The sequence below is a fragment of the Diabrotica virgifera genome, chromosome 8, assembly GCF_917563875.1.
Source record: "Diabrotica virgifera virgifera chromosome 8, PGI_DIABVI_V3a".
In the NCBI taxonomy this organism is placed as follows: Eukaryota; Metazoa; Arthropoda; class Insecta; order Coleoptera; family Chrysomelidae; genus Diabrotica; species Diabrotica virgifera.
Window position 1 is genome coordinate 121,823,722 of NC_065450.1, and position 22,252 is coordinate 121,845,973.

The window sequence follows — 22,252 nt, forward strand, 5'->3', positions numbered from 1 at the left end:
TATATCTGGGTTAAGGTTTTTTATAAGGATTTTTAGATTGTCAGAATTAGTGTTATATGAACGTATATTCCACTGAATAATAGTTATCGGAGTGTTAGGATTCATTATATAGAGTATGTTTGCTAGACCAAGGACTCAGAAGATCTCGAATCCTCAGGCTCGAGATCCTCTCTTCCCCTCCGACTCTGTTTTACATTTGTATTGAAAGGTGATACATTTTTAGTTATGCTGGTCTTTAGATCTACCATATTGTAAGTAATGGAGTATGATTTTGAGTATATTAAGTCCCCAATGAAGGTCATGACGAGCTCCCTGTGAGATTGGTTCAGCATAGACATGGCCTGATTGAAATCCAAATGAAGTTGGGATAAATATTGTGAGTTAGTGATTCGAGAATCATGAGCAGGATTGAATTTTGAAGTTGAGGGCTCATTTATTCTTCTACCTGATGGATTAATAAGTAGTCTTTGGTGGGAGATTTTATCATAACCTGTATTTTCTTGTATTGAAGGTCTTCTTCTTTTTTGTGGAGATTGAGTGACTTGACTAAAAGGTTTTGAATATTGAGCTGAGGCTGCAGACCTCCTCTCCTGTGGTAAGATGCCATTAGAATTATTCTGATCGTTATGTGAGGGGGGGAAATCGTTTATGTTGAAAGATGAAATATTAGAGATCCTAGGAACCTGCTGACTTGCCTCATAAAAAGATAGATTAGAAAAGGACATTATATCCTTAATATCTTTTTGTCTGACTCTCTCTCTACAATTACGACTACTTGATTCATGGTCAGAAGATTTGCAGAAAATGCAATATTTTGTATACGTATTAGATGAAGAATCCTCATGAGAAGTTCCGCATCTAGCACATTTCTTTTTTCCTCCACATTGGTTCGTAGAATGGCCATAAAGTAAGCAATTTCCACATTGAAGAACAGGGCTGATGAATGGTGTGACCCTCATTGGTAGTTGATATATGGAAATTTCTTTTGGAACAGTTTTTCCTGAAAAAGTTATGCTAATAGTTCCCGTGGAGACAAATTCAATCTTTGAATCTACTTGTACTCTTCGATTCATTCGCTTAACACTTAATATCTTACATAAAGCCAAGTTTGTTTCTGATGCCTCCTTTATTTCTTCCTCTGTGAATTTTTTATTAACTCCCCTTACTATACCCCTACAAGAAACCTTGATGAAATGGAATGAACACCTCATACCCTAGGGCTTCCCAATCTTTTCTCACAACGAAATCGTTGGCTGCTTTTCTAGTAGCAAATAATACACCTATCGTGTTTTTACCCTTTCTACTGATTTTCGTGATGTCTTTAATTTTTAAAACAGAAATAGATTTAGCTATGCTTAACACGTGATAATCTCCAATATTGCTATTCTGACCTTGGACAAACACTTCGTAAGGACCTATGTCGGTCTCCGAATATAGTATTTGTTTTTTTACTGTAAGACTTTTTTGAATACTTGGACGTTGAGATTGACATTCATATTGGTTGATTTTATTAGGAGGGTCAGGTGGTGGAGGAGGATCGGGAGGAACTTCTTCTTCCATCTTATGCGGCGGATTGACGAATTTAAAATATATACTAGGCGATGCAAATTAGAAATTAACAGGAAAATATAGGTAGTTTTGGCCCTTACCCTTTGGATGAGTTTCAAAAGTCGTCCGTTCACCCCTAACGATAGTCACAGATTTGTCTATTTCAAGTTTTCTTCCAAAAAATCAAACGTCAAACACAACAAAAATCACAAGAGATAATTCACTGCGAAAAGAAGCCGAGGCTGTTCATCCCAGCGGACCTCGACTTCTTATCAGCGATAAATAAAAAATTAACAAATTTAACAACTATTTTCAAATTAAATTAGGTTTGATGAGGTTTTTTATCAAAAAGTAAAAACTGTCAACTATTCGCTCGTTATCAAAATTTGACACTCATATTCAAGTCTTCTTTACAATGAACTGTCAATACGGATGGAATAGGCCCAAAGACAACTAATGCAGCCGCGAGAGAGGTCCTAGAGAGAGACAAACAAGGTGGTGGAAACTTTGACAGGCCGTGTAATTTGAGTTGCCTATATCAACTTAAATCGGGGAAATATAAAAATAAAATTCTAAATATAAAAGTAACATAAAAACATAATCAAGGACTACTTCTTCACTTTATATAAAACAGTCACTAATTTAGTATTTAAATAGTTTTAAAATTATTTAACTCCCAAATACTTTAGGAAAGTAGGTATTTGTTTTGATAAATACAAATAACCATTCTGAAAAGTATTTAAACACCAAGTATGGCACTGTGTACTCTATTTATCCCCTAAATACAAAAAAGTGGTTAAATTTTGAAATATGTACTGCCAATCAGCATTAGGCCTTAGCCAAGTTAAAATATAAGTTAAAATATTCAACGAACTGTAAATACTGATTCAATCGGGTCCATTTATATAGGCAACTCAAATTACACGGCCTGTCAAATTCTCCAACACCTTGTCTGTCTCTAGGACCTCTCTCTTGTATGTTGGTGTCAATCTTGCTTCACTATTTGAATGGGACATGGCCATTCCATCCGTATTGACAGTTCATTGCTTCTTTATCTTAAAATAGTTCAAAAGACCAGTGACGTCACAGAGTTTGACTATGTGGTTGATTGTCAAATAAAATACCAAACGTCAGACCGCGTATTTTAAATTTAAGAAATATTTTCCAAAAATTTAATATTTCTAAACTAGACATTACGCTTTCGAGGTGTGAACAGTTTCTGTTTTGCAGCAGTTAAAGTTTGCCACTAGTTTAGGGTCTTAACCTAGCTAACAACCGCCGGTGTTGTTGCTTAAGTGTTTGCATATAGGTAAGTTGAGCATTTTTGCTTATATTTTTTTTTCAAGCGGCTTTCTTTTATGCTATTTTGCTTGCTCTTTTTATTTCTTTTTGCTTTCTAGTTATTAATACTTCATTGACTGGTTTTTTCTTACAATGAGTGAGGAAAAGGGGGGCTCAGTCCCCCCTTATCCTGATACTTCTTCTCCGGCTAAAATTGCAATGACTAATAATCCCGAAAAAAATCAAAATCAGACTTCCGACAATAATTCTCAGGAAGAAAAAAAGGTTAATACATACTCCGAAAAAGATCATGGACCTTTTGTAGTATATCTTGAATCTACAAATATACCGAATATAAAAATTGGCACATTCAATACAATTAAAATAGCTCGAGATATATTCAACCTCAAACTTAATGACGTTAAAAAAATAGATAGTAAAGGGCTCAATAGAGTTTCAGTTGAATTTGCCAATTTTCACTCGGCTAACATGCTACTTAAGAACACTCAACTTCTAAATCAGGGATACAAGATATATATACCTTTTAACTTCGTAACCTGCAAAGGTATCGTCAGACAGATTGATACAGATATTGATGAAAAAGAACTTCTTCGGTGTTGCGATACAGGAAATGACATTGAAATTTTACATATAAAAAGATTAAATAGAAGAGTAATTAAAGATGGAGTAACTTCTTATGAACCCACAGGTACGACACTATTTACATTTCGAGGCGTTCTTATGCCCAAAACTGTGTTTTTTTATGGCATACCAAGACTAGTGGACACATATATTGCCCCAGTGACACAATGCTATAACTGTCTTAGATTTGGCCACACAAAAACAAACTGTAAAGGAAAAGAAAGATGTTTTAATTGCGGGGAAAACAAACATGAAGACGTATGCATGACAAAATGTTTTTACTGCAAGGACTCTCACAAATCTATTGACAAGAGCTGCCCAGAATATACAAGGCAAAAGAATATTAAAGAACTGATGGCGTATGAAAATTTGACATTTTTTGAGGCAAGTGAAGCCATTCCAAAATCGTACATCTCAAATAATAAATTTATTTATAACCCGAGAGATTTTCCAAATTTTAAAAATAACAGCAGGCCATTAGAAAATACTCCAAGTACCAGTACAAATAATTCTAACACCATAGAACCATCGCAACGAAGAACAAACAATTTTAGATCATCTACAGTAAAACGTTCCTTTCAACAGGTGGTTCTGAACTCCGACAACAAACGGAGAGTCGTGCAAAAACGTCAAGATAAGCAACCAAATGAAAAGAGTACTTATACATAGCAATTAAGACCAGAAAAGCCAACCTCTTCCCCCACTAGCTCATTTTCTCGTTCAGAACCTTTCAAATCAAGAACCTCAGCTAATTTATCACAAAACTCCAATCAAGCCTGGCAATCCAGTGCATCGCAAAACTTTCAAAATATTGATACCTTTTCTTCAAATGACTTTTTAAACTCATGCCTAAATTTTATTAGTAATACATCATCAGAAAACTTAAATTTACTTAAAAACCATTTATTTTCCCGATTAAACGTAGAGTCCTATATGGACCAAGAGGATAAATCTGATTCTGATTTTAATTAATTAAACATATATCAAATCACATAATCATGAATTCAAAAAAGAAATTAAAAATTATTCAGTGGAATATTAGAAGTATTAAATCAAACAGGGAAAACATAACGAACTTAATTTTCAAAGAAGACCCTGACATAATTGCTATTAATGAAACTTGGCTTAAACAAGATTTTAATTTTTCTTTGAAGTATTATAATGTTGTCAGACAGGACAGAGATGACGGATATGGTGGAGTAGCTACTTGTATCAAGAAATCTATTATTTTTTCTACAATTCAGAAGTACAACTCAGACCAAATCCAATACATAACAACAAAAATTGGTAACTTATACATAATAAACATTTACTCCAATACAAATAATGCCATAACTCTTCCTTTCTTGAGCTCAACAATAGAAAACATACCTACAGAAAACTTAATTATACTAGGTGATCTGAACTCTCACCATCCCCTATGGGATAAATGTCCTACCAATAAGGGAGGAAAAAATATTTATGATTTTATTTTTGATAAAGAATTAATTATCCTAAATGATGGGTCAGCAACATTGTTTCAACCTCCTAATAATAATCTTAGCGCTGTAGATCTAGCCATAGCAAGTAATAATATGGCTCTATGTTCTACTTGGGGTGTCATACAAGATTGTGGAAATAGCAACCATTTCCCCACCTTTGTCATAATAAACAACTGTGAGTTTAACAAAAATGATAGCATCTATACACAAACATACAAAATGAGAAATATTAAAAGAGCAGACTGGTATACATTCCACACTGGGATGATAACAGGAATGCTTGATTTACCGGTAAACTCTAATTACAATGAGTTTTTGGAGGTAGTTAATCAAGTAGCAGATAACTCAATTCCCTATAAAAACTGTAGAACACAGGGTAAACCTTCAAATCCGTGGTGGGATGAAGAATGTTCACTTTGGATTAAAAGCCGCAAACAGGCAATTCAAAACTTTAAACAATCTGTTTCCTTAGAGAACTATATACACGCTAAACGTATAATCGCCCAAACTAAACGAAACCTCAGAATTAAAAAAAGAAATAAATTCATAAACTTCTGTGAATCATTAAATAAGGAATCTAACACTACCTATGTCTGGAATAAAGTTAAAAAATTCTCAAATAACAAAAATTACGGCCAGTCATTTCATAACCCAGCAGATAACATTAAAACAGAAATTCTACAGAACATGTCTGCAGTTTTTATTGATCCAAATTTTGAGCTTGACGATATAAACGAGCAAGTTTCCCCTTTTACAATCTGGGAACTTAACAATGCTGTAAATAATAAAAAAAATTCGGCACCAGGTATGGACGACATTCCTTACCTTATGATAAAACATCTACCACTACAAGCTAAACATTTTCTGTTGAATATCTACAATAATTGTCTAAATGGTGACAACCTGCCTGAAGATTGGAGAAACCATAATGTTATAAATACCTTAAAGCCACACAAAAATCCACTCTTGGCCAGTAGTTTCAGACCAATAGTTTTATCCTCATGTGTGCTTAAAACATTAGAAATATTAATCAAGAATCGCCTAGATTGGTCCTTAGAACATAACTGTTCATTCACCAACCATCAGACAGGTTTTAGAAAAGGAAGAGGCACTGCTGACAACTTGACCATCCTTCATTCCACAATTGTGGAAGCCTTTGAATCCTCCCAATCGGTTTTGGCCATCTTTCTTGATATCAAAGCAGCATATGATAATGTCAATATATACAAACTTTATAGCAAACTAAAACTTCGAAATATTCCATCTGCAATAAATAATATTGTGTTCAAAATTTTACAGAACAGACTTTTATATTCAAGATCTAATGATGGTGACTTTTTGGGACCTTTCATGGCAACTAAGGGGCTACCTCAAGGTTCTCCCTTAAGTACCATTTTGTTTAATATTTATATAGCAGAATTGTTTTGTATTAGCAATAATGAAGTTAAAATATGTGGATATGCAGACGACTTGGTTTTGTATATTAAGGGATATGATATCCAAAGCATGGTAAGTAAAATAAACAAAGAATTGGAAAACACATTACACTGGCTGGCAGAACATGACTTGTCCTTATCCAAAGACAAATGTGAAGCTGTATGGTTCACAAAGGGTAGGCGAAGAGATAATCTAACAGAAATCAAAATCAACAACACAGCCATTCCTCTAAAAAATGAAGTGAAATTTCTAGGCATAATTTTTCATAAGAATCTATCATGGGACTTACACGTTGACAATATTATACTCAAGGCAAAGAAAAATATTAACATCCTACGTGCAATATGTAGAGCCTGGTGGGGAGCTGACCCACGAACACTCCTAATGGTTTTTAATGCCTTGATCAGATCTCACCTCGATTATGGTTCCTTCCTATTCAACCCAATATCACAAAAATGCAACAACAAACTCAATGCAGTATTTTTTGAGGGACTTAAGATATGTTTGGGGTGCATGAAGTCTACACCAAATTTGGCAATCTTGGCAGAGTCTGCCCAAATGGACCTAGAACATAGAAGATTATTGTTAGCCTCTAAATTTTTAAGTAAAATCATCATTATTGAGAATCATCCCATAATATTACTCCTAATTGAAATACGTAAAAGACTTATAAACAAACCTAATTTTTATACAAGGAATAATGTACCATACTTGGTTTCGGCATTAGAATATTTTTTTCCATATTTTAAAAAAATATACAAAAGCTCAAATTTTCCATGCTATGAATTAGACTATGATACACTAATGAATCCACTTCCAATTCTAAATTGTAATATCAAAAAATATGACCCGATGATTAAAGAAAAATTCCTTATGACTACTGAACAATATGGGAAAGACCATACCTTTATATATACTGATGCCTCAAAAAACAAAGAAAGGGTAGGTTTTGGGATATGCATCCCGAGTATTGAATATAATTTCTCCTCAAGACTTCCTGGAGCTCTAAGCATAAGCAAAGCAGAGAGTATAGCAATACATCAAGCGGTGGAAATCGCAACTACAAAACATCTAAAGAAAGCTATAATATTTTCTGATTCGCGCAATGCAATAACCAATATTAAAACATGTAACATATCTGCTTCAGCAGATATAAGGGCCCTAAAAACAAAGAAACTTATATCTTCAGCCAATGAGAATGGTACCAAAATTCTCCTTTCCTGGATACCTGGACACTCTAATATATTTGGTAACACCCAGGCTGACATACTGGCAAAAATAGGAAGAGACCTGAATGTACCCATGGAAGTACAACTGAATTCCCAGGATGCCCTATCAGTCATCAGAGGAAAAATTACAAAAGAGTACCAAGAAAAATGGAAATCTTTAGTCCATAAGAAGACTTCGCAATACAAAACAATTCAAGACTTCTTTCCTACAAAACCTTGGTATTCAAATTTTCCATATAGAAATAGAAGACATACTACCACCATCATTAGAATGCGCACAGGCCATTGTTTAACAAAACAACATCTGTATAAAATGAATATAAAAGATAATCCTTTTTGTGAATGTGGTCGTCTCGAGGATCTAAACCACATCTTTTTTGAATGCCCGATTAATGTGATTCCTAATTTTGATATATACACAAAATTTATTTCCATGAACTTCAAAACACCGCTCTCTATATACAATATTCTAAGTTCCTTAACGGAAGAATCAGTCAATGTAATTATGCGTTTTCTTGCAATTAACCAAATAAGCTTATAAACTGCAATGCGTTTTCTAGCAATTAACAAAATAAGCTTACAAATTGCAAGGCTCAACTGTTTATATGTATCCGTGTTATGTTGCTATTTGTCATTTAATTTATGTTTTAATTTTTAATCATACTTAACCTGACCCAATTAATCTCATTTAATTATAATCATCACACCTCATCAAAAGCTTCCTTACAAGAACATAGTCAGCGATTTTGGTATGGCTTAGAGCCAGACTACGTCAAGATCGCTTATAAATCGTGCTGGTAATCGCCTTGCAGCGAAACCAAAAACAAAAAAGAAGAAGAAGACTATGTGGTTCAGTTTCACGGTTATTAGACTTTATTACGGTTGTCTTGTCCGACGGTGGTGGGGAGACTTATATTTTTGACTTTACGTCACAAGAGTTTACATTCCCATATTTTTAAATGATTTTCGATCATTGAATGTGTTTTATTGTGTATATATGTGTATTATTTGTGTTATTGTGAAATAATTAGACAAATAGTACACATTTTATCTTATACCGGGTGGTGAATCGTAAAAAGGGCCATAGGAAACTCAATGTAAAATTCTGAATTGTTGAATTCCTGCTTCCCTAATTATTTTACATCAAAAGTCATGAGAGAATATTTGTAGAGAATTAAAATCTGTATTAAAATCAAAAGTTAAAATTGTTCTACGATTTAAATGCATTCCAAAATTTTGAAAAATATGATACATTTGCCACAATAGGTATGCGTGTAAAAGTAAGGCCACACGTTACTATTTAACTGACAGTGCTCACATCATTGACTGAATAAAAAAATCTTTATTATTAATCCTTTCTCCGCAACTGAGGGTATCTTATCAACTGTATTGTTTTTAAACAATAGATGATAAAATAAAAATATTGACAGTTAAAAAATGTGAACATTATTGCATTGTGTGTGGCCTAAGTTTGGGCTGAAAACTAAAATGAATTACATTTTTACAAAATTTTGGAAATATGTTTAATTACGTAGACCAATTTTAACAGTTATTTCCAATACAGATTTCAATCCTCTACAAATAGTTTCTAATGTCTTTTGATGTACAATAATTATTAGGGAAGCTGGAATTCAACAGTTCAGAATTTTATATCGAGTTAATGCAAAATTTTGACGTATGTCAAAATTCTCAATGTGTTTTAATAGGGCTTTTCATTCACAGTCATTTGTTTCGAGCTTCTGTCATGTGTCACATAATATTAATATATCTACGTAATACGTTATTGGAATATAACAATGATACAAACCAGAGACGTATGACGTAGATATATTAATATTATGTGACACATGACAGAAGCTCGAAACAAATGACAATCGATGAAAAGTCCTATTGTATTCATTTTTTTCGAATCTTGAGAAAACTAATAAATATTTTTGAAAAATTTAAACTTAGAATGAAAGACTACATTATTACTGAGGGCTGAAAGTCCCTGAAAACTTCTATAATGTTTATTTTAATAAGTTACAGGGCTGAAAATAAAAGAGAAGTGTGATATTTAATTTCAAATATTTCATTCAATAGAATCTGCTTGTTTATTCTAAGGGGCTTTCCGCCCTGGGTAATAATGTAATCTTGCATCCTGCGTTTAAATTTTTCTAAGATACTTGGTTTTCTCAGGATTCGAAAAAAATCATATTACGATTCAAATGACAGTAAACTCTCGTGACGTAATCTTACCCTTAATGTTCATTGGTTAGTCGATTTAGGCAACCGTAGTAATGTCTAAGAACCGTGGTTCAGTTTACCGTTATATTTACGTATATTCTTCTTCTTCTTCTTCTTTAGTTTATTGGCCTCCACCTACTTGGGGATTTAGCCAGATCGTCGTCGGGGAATAAAGGAAAAATATTTATATTCTAATGACATTTATCGTATGTCATTTTAATAAAATATGCCAGTTTGTTGAGATTGCAGTTTGATACAGTTTTTGAAGGAAAGGAAATTGTTTACTATTGAAAATAAAACCAATTTGTAAAAGTACAAATTTTCTATGAATAGTTCAAAGGATCAAAAACATTTGTATATAACTGTATTTTCTACTGACATTTATAATGTCTAATTTAAAATTATGAATACAATAGGGAACTTGCACATTTTTTTTATTACATAATAATGTTCAGTTTTGTATAAAAATGAGATTTCCAAAATTTCACGCTTCAAAACCTCTTAATAGCTTAGAAGTACAAATTTAAAGTCTTCGGTATTTTAAAGTAAGTAGTTCGAACGGCCCGTGACGTCACCTAGTTTTCCATTAGTTATTATTATGGTTTATAACCCAATAAAGGAAGAAGAAGAAGAAGATTATTATGGTTATATTTCGCTGTATCTAGGTAAACGCTAACGTGTACGCAAATAAAAAAGTTAGGTACATACACGCGAATAAAAACTTCATCAAGCCAGTGACGTCATTATTTAACTTACGCAGTGACTGTATATTTTGGTAAATACATGCTATTTTGATATGTTTAGTGTTTGTTTGATAGAAAAATATTTGTTAAGGGAAGGGAAGCAGAACTATTCAGATGTTTCAAACTTAATTGTAATAAATCAATGTATACGCTCTGAGCTTCGCTGGTGTCGCTCCTAGCGGTTACTAATTCAACTTTTACCGGTAATTTTTAAATTTATTGTTTAATTGTTATCGCTTAATATTTACAACGCAAAAAAGTAATTAAATTGTAATCGATTTTTTTAAGATTTTTCTAATCATTTTGACGTTCTATTGATAAAATATCAATTTCTTACTTCGGATACTTTGACAATAATCGTGTAGATGGCGCTAAGAGTATAATAGATTATTTATAATTAGATATTACGGAACAATAAAAAAACTTAAATTCAGTATTTAAAACGTAAGTATATTTAAGGTAAAAATATATACCACAGCTTTGACCAACTAATATTGTTTATAATTAATGTTTTTAATTTTAATTTTAAATTAATCACTTTGACATTTATGTCAAATTTCCGGTAAACGTTTACAAACTTGTCACTACTGGCGTTCGCGAATTTGTAAATATCCCCTCTACGTACGAGCTCACAGCGTATATAATAAAAGTATATAAGTATTTAGGTTAGCAAAATAAATATATGTATTTAGTTGACATGACACGTACAAAATATTGCTAAAATAATTTTTATACGTAAGTTAATTATTATAATCAACTATTCTAAATGGGAAATGAGCCACAATTTAACCAAAAAAAGATTTTATTAACGTTTCGACGTCCAAATCGGATGTCATTGTCAAAATACAAAAATTGGTCAGATTAAATAAATTATTAAAAAAAGTTTTTTACTACCCAAGTAGCAATTTTTCGACGCATTGGTTGTCAGTACAAACAAGTGCACTGTATATAACGTTGCCAGAGAGCATTTTCAGTTGTTTCGGCCAACGTCCCCTATCGCGACTGACATTACGATGTTACAACTTTAAGTAATACCTTTAGTTATACGGGCAACTAATTTATTACCATTGTGACAACTACATATCACAGTTCAGTTTTTCAACAATCGCAACGACTTAAAAACGTTATAATGCTAAACTAATTTACTCCCTGGCCGATTTGTGTTTTCTGGCCGACTCTGAAGTTGTCTGTCACGACCCTAGGTGTTGTTCTAGGTGTGTGACACCTTTGCGGTAACTTCAGAAGGAGAAAAATAATTTACTTTATAACCTTATTTTTTTCTTATTATTATATGTTTTATTTTCCTGGAAATTTTGATTTATTTAACAACCTGTTAATTTGTTTTTTTAATAGCTGGTTTCCATTCCATTGTCCACTGTTTTATCAGTAGATTTGATAACCTTAATCTTTCAATCTTTGTATCAGCTTTAGTAGGCGGGGTTGCCAGGTGAGTTTTTACTCTTTCAGTATACTTATAGCTTTGCTTTCACAAAATCAGTAGATTCTTTTTAGGCCATGTAAATACAGTATACTTATACAGTAATATGCATATCCGTCCTAAATATCCCAAAAGAAATTCCAAAAATTATATATATATAGTTTAGCTCTCCAGGCCTAGAAGGCCCATGGCTTGGTTTACTATTCCTTTCCAATCTCTCCTATTTGCTGCTTTATTTTTCCAATTTGTGATTTTCAGTTCTTCTATGTCTTTTTCAACATCTTTCTTCCATCTGGTTTTCGGTCTACCTTTCTTCTTCTTTCCTCCTATTCCTCCCGTTAGTATTTTTTTGGGAAGTCTCGTGTTTGGCATCCTTTGGATATGTCCCAACCATCTCAGTCTTTGTGATTTTACGATCCCTACTATGTTTGGTTCACCATACATCCTCTCCAATTCCACATTTGGTCTTCTTATCCACATTCCATTCCATATCTTTCCGCCAAATATTTTTCTTAGGACTTTTCTTTCCCATACTTTAAGCATGACTTGCTCGGATTTGTTCATCGTCCATGTTTCACTGGCATACAAGACTATAGGTCTTATCACTGTCTTGTATATTCTTATCTTAGCCCCTCTAGATATGTTCTTATTTCTCAATAAGTTGTTTAGAGCAAAGATACAACGATTGCCAGCCATAATTCTCGCTTGGATTTCTTCTTTTATATTTGGTCTCCTAGTGAATGTCGCTCCTAGATATTGGAATCTCTCTACTTCCTCGAATTTATATATTTTTGCCTCTGTGTTTATTGTCAGGTATTGTCCTTGTGTGTATTCTCGTTCTGTCCATTCCATATATTTAGTCTTTTCTTCGTTTATGTATATCCCTTTCTTTCTTCCTATCGCCTCTAGTCTTTTTAGTATTTCTTTTAATTCTTGTTTGCTTCTGGCTATCATTACTATGTCATCAGCGAATGCCAAGCATTGGTGTTTTCGTTGGTATACAAGTCCTGTCCTGTTAATTTCGGCTTCTCTGATGACTATTTCAAGAAGGATACTAAACAACAGTGATGACAGTGGGTCTCCTTGTCGTACCCCTTCACCGACCCTAAACTTATCTGTTTCCTTTCCATTTATTTTAACCCTGTTCTCTGTTTCTCTGAGTGTAACTTTTACCATCTTTATTAATTTTTTACTAATTCCAATTTCACATAGTGCTTTGTATATTTCTTTTCGTTTAACTCTGTCAAAAGCTTGTTTAAAGTCAATGAATAGGGCCATTGTAGATTTTCCGTATTCGTAGCTTTCCGCTTGTATCTCACGCAGCAGGAAAATTTGATCCACCGTGCTGCGTCCTCTTCTGAATCCACATTGATATTCTCCTATGTCATTATCTATCTTTTGTGTTATCTTGTCTTTTATATGTACTGCAAGTATTTTATATGCAACGTTTAGTAGGGCTACTCCCCTGTAATTATGGCATAAACTTTTGTCGCCTTTTTTGTGAATTGGACACAGTGTGGCTTCAGTCCATTCTTTTGGTATGTGTTCTTGTTCCCAAATTTCTTTTATCAGCTTTTCCAAATGCTTAATTAGTACTGGTCCTCCATATTTAAACATTTCAGCTGTTATTTCATCCTTACCTGGGCTCTTGTTTTTCTTTAGTTTTTCTATTATTTCTTTTATTTCTTTTTCATTAGGCGGTCTTTCTTGTATTTCTTCTTGATCAATATTTTCATTCGGTCCTTCTTCTTCTTCTTCTGCATATTCTGTTGTGGGAATTTCATTTAGAAGCTCTTCGAAGTATTCTCTCCATCTGCTCAGTATTTCTTCGTCGCTTACTAAATTCCTTCCATTTTTGCTTTTGTAGTGTACAGGTTTTCTTTGGAACCCCTTTTTCTCATTTTTTACTCCTTGATATAAGTTCCTGACTTCTCCATTTTTATAGTTTTCTTCTATGCATTTCAATTTATCTTCGTTGTACTTTCTTTTCTTTGCTCTTATGATTCTTTTAGTTCGTTTTCTTTGTTCGTTGTATTGTATCTCCATCTCTGGTGTTTTCACTTGTATCATTTTGAGTCTTAACTTATTTCTTTCATCCAGTTCTATTTTACATTCTTCATCAAACCATTCTTTGAATCCATCTTTTATATTTCTATTACTGACTTGCGCTGCTTTGGTCATACATACTTTTATTTGCGTCCATTTTTGTTCGATGTTTTCATTTTTTGCAATATTTTCCAGTTCTCTAGTGACTAGTCTTTCATATTTACTTTGTTCTTCTTCTGACAGTAGTCTAATAGGTTTAGTTACTTTGTACCTTTTTTTCTGTTGATTTCTAAGAACTGGTATAACCTGTTTAAGTTGTATTCCGACTATAAAGTGATCTGTGTCTGCATCCGGTCCTCTATATGTTCTTATGTTCTTTATACATTTTTCCATGTCTTTTTCGATGAGCACATGATCTATTTGATTTATGGTTTTTCCATCTGGTGATCTCCATGTTCCTTGATATATTCTTTTGTGTTGAAAGTACGTGCTCATAACGATCATGTTTTTTTCTTTTGCAAAATCTATTAAGAGGTGACCATTTTCATTCGTTGTTTCATGCAGACTATATTTTCCTATGGTGGGTGTGTATATTTCTTCTTTTCCTATTTTGGCATTAGCATCACCTAGTACTATTTTTATATCGTATTTGGGAATATTTTCGAATACTGTATCTATTTGACTGTAGAAGTCTTCCTTTATCTCTATGTTTTTCTCTTCAGTCGGTGCATGTATGTTTATAAATGTTATTTTTTGGTATTTTCCTCTTATTCTTAGTATGCATATTCTCTCTGAAATTGGTTTAAAGTCAACGATTAGATCTTTCAGCTTTTTGTTTACTACAAATCCTGTGCCTAACATTCTATTTTCGCCTCCGCTATTGAAAAATAAATAGTCATTTATTTCCATTGAGTTTTGGCCTAGTTGTTTCGTTTCTTGTAGTGCTACTATTTCGAATTTATATTTTTTACATTCATCTACTAGGTGTTTCAGTTTTCCTTCTTCGTATGTTCCTCTTACATTCCATGTTCCTACTAATATATGTTCTTTTATGGGCTGCTTTTCATTAATAATCTGTACATTTTGTCTATTTCGTGTACCTGTACTTTGCCATGTCGTCTCCGTTATTTCAGTCTGCTTTCGTTGTATTGCTAGTTTTTTGGTTGTATATTTTTCTCTTTTATGAGTTGTTGTTGGCTGTTATTCCATGTCCATATTTCACCATTAATGATTAGCTTCTGGTATCCTATTTTTACATTTTTTCCATTATGCCTCTCTACCATAGCCTTGCTTCTAATTTCTTTCTGAATAATTCTTTCTTCTTTTGACATATCATCATTAATATAGATTCTTTCGTCCTTTTTGGTTTTTAATTTACTTTTATTTTTCATTACTTCTATTTTGTTTTTCACGCTGTTGAGTTCCACTATGACAGTATTTTCTCCTATTTTCCTTGCTCCATTTACATCTACTGAAACTTGTAGCTCTTTTTCCATAAAATTCTCCATAGCCCCTCGTAAAACTTTCTGATCATTTGTATCAATTTTTATTCCTTGTATTATTACATTTTTTCTCTTTCTTTCTCTTTCCAATTTCTCTATTTTTTCATTTGCTATACTAATTTCTTTTTCTAATTGACCTATTTGATTTATAGCTTTTTCGTTTGTTTCTCGCAGCTTTTTTATTTCATCTTTGTAGCCGCTTTGTTGATCTTTCAGTTCTTTAATTTCATTCTTTAGTTGTGTGATTTCGTCTCCAGATCTATATTGTTCTTTTTTTATGTCTTTTATATCCATTGCTAATTCCCTCATCATTTTCATCATTTGTTCCATTCCACTTATGTTATCTTCATCTGTTTTTTGTGATGTTCTAGCTGTTATTTTTGATTTTTTGCTGGGATGTTCCTCCTCTTCCCTTCTCCTTTTCATTTCATCATCTAATTCGCTATCTGAACTCATTGTTCTTAATTCCTAGTTATTTTTCGTGCTAGAGTTATTAGTCAATGCGTCACGGGTGAAGTTTCGTGGAGAACTCTACTCACAGTTCAAATTCCCACCCGCACCCGCGCTAGCCGTTACTAATTTTCCAGCACTTTTATTCCTAGGTAAAATCAAAATCAAAATCCGGCCCTGGTTATCTGTTTATAATAAAATTAATTATATTATAATAAAGTTTTCTACTTACAGCTGATTCTGTTTATTAATATGCTTTATTTTCCTGTAGAAATACACCATTCACAATATTGTTTTGTTTCCACCTACTGCAAAACCTGCTTTGTTTATATTCGATATCACACAAGTTTTTATCACTTTACACAAGAATTTAATTCCTTATCGTTGGAATTACTTTTTTCCGATTTTTTCACTGTATAATTAGTTAACTAATTAGGTTGTTTATTTATGTACCTACATATATTGGTTTATAGTTACACTGCACTTTTGTATAACACAATTGTTTTATTGCTATATCTGCCCGAGAATCGAGTTAAGATACGAGCTAAACACGTGTGTTCTATTCGCTGGTCAGCGACCGAATCCATTCCAAAAATTGGAGACCTAATTATTCCAAACCATTCGATCCAAACCACCAACGTAATTACCATTTTTTAGCTAAAATCTGCTAAATCAAAAAATAAAATATACTTAAGGATTTTTGGGATATATTTGGGATTTTTGATAATAAAAACAACAGCTAACTTAAGGGGATAGGCGCAAAATGTCGCCTGTTAAAATGTTCAATGTATTTTAAATGTTTACATTTTTTGCGAATCCTGAGAAAACTAATAAGTATTTTGAAAAATTTAAACGCAGAAAGAAAGATTACGTTATTACCGAGGACCGAAAGTCCCTGAAAACTTCTATAATGTTTATTTTAATAAGTTACAGGGGTGAGAAAAAGAAAAAAAATTAGTGTGACTTTTAATTAAAAATATCTCATTCAAAAGAAACGTTTTGGTTTTTCTAAATAATGCAGTCTTTCATTTTGCGTTTAAATTTTTCAAAAATACTTATTATAGTTTCCTCATGATTCGAAAAAAATGAATTGGTACATTTAATAACTAGAATATTTTGTCATCCCCTAATTTTAACATCTGCATGTCTGGATCAAATTCTTCAAACAATTGTTTCGCATTTAACATTAGAAACACGTAAACACAACATTTTTTGTTTTGCAAAATTACATATGTTTAGATATTTTAGTTTTCCATCATTAGCTTCTAATAGGCTCACCGAATGCCAGAACTCTTCAATAACACCTGAAATACTGCTTGCACTGTTACTTGAAATCTGCAAGTTTGTTACACAAGAATCCAGTTTCCACTTTCATTTCTCTGTAACATTGCATCATCTACGTCCTGAATCTTATTTTCGGTAATGACATTAGGAAATTGTAACCAAATGTCTGAAAATTAATTTAGAAATGGGGTAAATACTATTAAAAAGCAAATTTTATTTTAGTCATAACAAAATGTTGAAATATATCAAAAATCTACTAACAAATATTGCCTACTAGAATATTTTAAAAAATATCAAAAACCTACCAAAAAAAGTAGAAATCTCCTAAATGTGACAACGCTGTTAAGGAGAATGCTACACTTTTGACACTGGTCACATGACCTCTGTCACTCAATAAGAGGGTGCGTTCTAAAATGGTTGGGATAGTCGGCGCGGCCGGGTTTTGGTTGGCGATTGGACTTCTAAGTTGTCTTTTCCGTCTAGGGTTGGTAATAAGGTATTTTTTAGTAATATTGGTAATATTGTTAATGCACCATTTTGGTTTTACTTGAGATGTAAAGAAAATGAAAACACAGGATATAAAAAATGCAGGCATTTTTGATACCTTTAAAAGCACCATCAATACATTAAATTTATACAGAACATCTTAAACATAAATTTTGACTTTTATATTAAAATTAGATTTTTTTAAATTTGCATATTTTTTGTCAAGAATGTCATAAAAAGGAGCGCGTGTGTTTTTTAAAGGTGAAATATCCATATTTGACGGTAATCTGAGATGCGTTTATAAATTTCACATCAGGTAATTTTGTTTAAGTCCTTTATGTATTTATATAAATTTAAATACCTAAAACGATGTCAAAATAGTTACCTTTTTGGTTTTCGCATTCACCATACAGGTGTTAAAAATATAGGTAAAAAAACATAACCAGTCTGACTCCTTGAGCAACCATTGTACGCGCAGGTTCTTTTTATAGTCGCTTCAGTTGTCTTATGCAACGCTTACGAAACGATGTTGCTTCACAGGAGGTTGCCTAGGCAACGTCAAGACAACTCAAAAATCGTCCACCAAATTAGTGCAGAATAGGGTCGTCTTCTAGGCAATAACAACGTTGTAACAAAACGTTGCCAAGCGGTAGACAACGTTGTCGCGTCGACAAATTGCTACTTGGGTAAGCAAGAACATTTTGTTTAATTTAATAATATTTTGTATTTTGACAACGACGTCCGATTTAGACGTTGAAACGTTAATAACATCATTTTTTTAGTTAAATTGTGGCTTAGTTCCCATTTAGAATAGTTGATTACAAAAATTCCACAAGGAAATAGCTTCATAACAAGTTAATTATTATTGTGAAAGCTTTAGGTCTTCCTTTTATTTTAATTTTGGACGGTAATACTAAATATTGTATATACTAAATTGTAACATATTGTAATACTAAATACTGTATTTCACTTATAACTAAAAAAATATATATTAATTTATAGTCTCTTAACTTTTTCATACTATTTTAAAATGTTGTTAAACTCATTAAAACAACTAAATAATTGTCCACACTGCATAGTTAATTTAAAAACAAACACTAAACAAATAAAAAATAAAAATCCCTTTACTAATCAATATTTAAATTAAAGTATAAACACAACGCAATTAAACAAATTCCAACACTCTGACACTAACTTTTTTATTTGCGTACACGTTAGCGTGTACCTAGACACAGCGTTATATTTAGGTATATTCTTCTTTTCCTTCTTTAGTTTATTGGCCTCCACCTACTTGGGTATTTGGTCAGCTCGTCGTAGGGTAATAAAGGAAAAATATTTATATTCTAATGACATTTATCGTATGTCGTTGTAATAATATATACCAGTTTGTTGAGATTGGAGTTTGATACAGTTTTTGAAGGAAAGAAAAGAATGTTTACTATTGAAAATAAAACCATTTTGTAAAAGTAAAAATTTTCTATGAATAGTTCAAACGAACCAAAACACTTTTAACTTCACATAACTATATTTTTTACTGACGTTTATAATGTCTAATTAATTTTGTTTACTTTTTGGTGTAAAATGTAAATGCAAAACCATATGACGTCACGACGCGTTTTTTGCTGGCTGGAATAATTTGAATTTTTAATCGTCTGTAGGGGAAAAATGAAAGACAAACAAAACTTTTTTATCATTGATACATGTTTTAAATTATGTTCTGTTGTGATTTATAACATTTTTTTCCAATTTTAAATTTTATGCAAGTTCCCTATTGGTGTAGAATGTAAATATACAACCCTGTGACGTCACGACGCGTTTTGGGGTGGCTGGTATAAGTTGAATTTTTAGTCGTCTTTAGGGGCCAAACGAAAGACAAACAAAAGTTTTTTATTTTTATACAGGTTCTAAATTATGTTCTGTTGTGATTTATACCATTTTTTTCGAATTTAAAATTTTATGCAAGTTTCCTATTACGTTTGTAGAACAAATATTGTATGATATGCGTGTTAAAAAGTACATTTTTAAGGCACTCATGTGAATTGCAGAACTCGCTTCGCTCATTCTGCAAACTTTCACATGCGTGCATTAAACATGTACTTTTAACACTTATAAATAACTACATATTATTAATTTAAGTAAACAATGTTTTAAAATTATTTTGAATTATATACACACGTCCTATAAAACTAATAAAATTTGATATCTGATGGGAAGTTGTAAAGATTTCCTTAGACTTCTACAAATGTTTCAAAATCAAAAGTAGCCAAATCAATCCAGTCCTTTTAGAGTTATAAAATAAAAAATATAAAAAAAAGAGTAAAAAAACTGAGTGCAGTGAGTGTAGAAGGCAATTACTGATTATATATAGGGTGGAAGAATAAAATTATTTCTGTTCTTGTTTCAAAAAATTATAAAAAATGCTGAAACACGTCGATTTTTAAATAAAAATGTGCACTTTTTAAACATAAATTTAAATGTACAGAGTGATCCTTGCAAGTCTAACAGAGTCCATAAGCTTTATTTTTAAAGGAACGCCCTGTATATTCTTATATTTTAAAAGCTGTTTAACAATCTGATTTCAACAAACAATATCATGTAGGGTATATTATGAATAATATAGGGTGAAATTTTGAAATTAAAGAGTATGGAAATCACTTATGGAATAAAATTGTTTGTGTCTTTATTTTAAAAAATTATAAAAAATACTGGGATATGTCCGCTTTTAAATTCTAATGGGCGCTTTACAAACATAAATTAAAATATACAGAGTGATTCACGCAAGTACAGCATAGTCCATGATCTTTAGTTTTAATAGATCACCCTATATATTTTTATATTTTTAGAATCTGCTAAACAACCTCATATCAAAAAACTGTATACCTATTATGTAGGGCCTATTATAAATAATACAAGGTGAAATTTTAAAATTATGTGTAATTTTCGGCAAGATATTAAATACCTATATAAAATTTTAAAATTAATAATTTACCATGCTTTAAATAATGGTATATATTTTAAATTAGCTAAATAAAGGCATCCATTTTCTAAACTAATTATTAAATAAGGGTTTTGTATTTAATGTCTTGACAAAATTGATAAATAATTTCAAAATTTCACTTTGTATTATTCATAATGGACCCTACATAATACACTTTTTTGATATGAGATTATTTAGCAGATTGTAAAAATATAAAAATGTACAGGGTGATGCATTAAAACTAAAGTTTATGGACTATGCTGTACTTGCGTAAATCACCCTGTATATTTAAATTTATGTTTGTAAAGCGCACATTTGCATTTAAAAATTGACGTATCCCAGTATATTTTTAGTTTTTTTAAAATAAGGACACAAACAATTTTACTCCATCAGTGGTTTCCATACTTGTTAATTTCAAAAGTTGACCCTGTATTATTCATAATACACCCTACATGATATAGTTCGTTGAAATCAATTTGTTAAGCAACTTTAAAAATATAAGAATATATAGGGTGTTTCATTAAAAATAAAGCTTATGGACTCTGCTAGACTTGCAAGGATCAAGTATATTTAAATTTATGTTTAAAAAATGCACATTTTTATTTAAAAATCGACGGGTCTCAGCGTTTTTATAATTTTTGTATACTATTGTATATGACCAAATTCACTATTAGTAGTAAATACAGTGAGCACGTAAATGTTGGAATAAATTCATTTTCTCGAGAATGGACGACTTTTGAAAAAAATCCCAAAACAGGTCAATTTTTAATTTTAAATTACGACTTTTTGGCATATATATATAATACTAGTGACATCACCCATCTGGGCGTGATGACGTCATCGATGATTTTTTTAAATGAGAATAGTAGTCGCGTGATAGCTCATTTGAAAGGTAATTCAATGCTCTATTCAGTAATATAAACATTAACATAGTTATTTATACAGGGTGTCCAAAAAAATTTTTTTTTGATTAAATTTATTGACATAAAAGAAGAATGTATGTAATTTATTTATTTCAAAATACATTTTACTGCCCGCAGAAAACAGAAAAAAATGTATATTTGAAAAATAATCATTGCTTTTCGCTTAAATTAAATGTTCAAATTGTCACGAGGCTGGTGGGTACCTGCTTTAATATTGAATTTAAGCCAAAAACAATATTTATTTGCCAAAAACACATTTTTTCCTGTTTTCTGATAGCAGTAAAATGTATTCTGAATTAAATAAATTACACTCATTCTTCTTTTTATGTTAATAAATTTAATTAAAAAAATTTTTGTTTGGGCACCCTGTAGAAATAATTATGTTAATGTTTATATTACTGAATAAAGAATTAAATTACCTTTCAAATGAGCTATCACACGACCCCTATTCTCATTTAAAAAAAACATCGATAACTTCATCACGCCCAGATGGGTGACGTAACTAGTATGATATATATGCCAAAAAGTCTTAATTTAAAAATAGAAATTGACCTGTTTC

The 22,252-nt window shown here is 31.7% G+C and overlaps 1 protein-coding gene across 1 annotated transcript in view; it reads left to right on the plus strand.

Annotated features, from left to right (window-relative positions):
* Nucleotides 1-2,982: 2,982 nt before the first annotated feature.
* LOC126890253 (uncharacterized) overlaps nucleotides 2,983-22,252 on the plus strand; it is a 66,357-nt gene continuing 47,087 nt past the window's right edge. Inside the window, exon 1 of the mRNA XM_050659110.1 lies at nucleotides 2,983-3,114. Within this exon, the coding sequence (XP_050515067.1) occupies nucleotides 2,983-3,114 (132 nt within the window). The remainder of the gene's footprint in view (nucleotides 3,115-22,252) is intronic.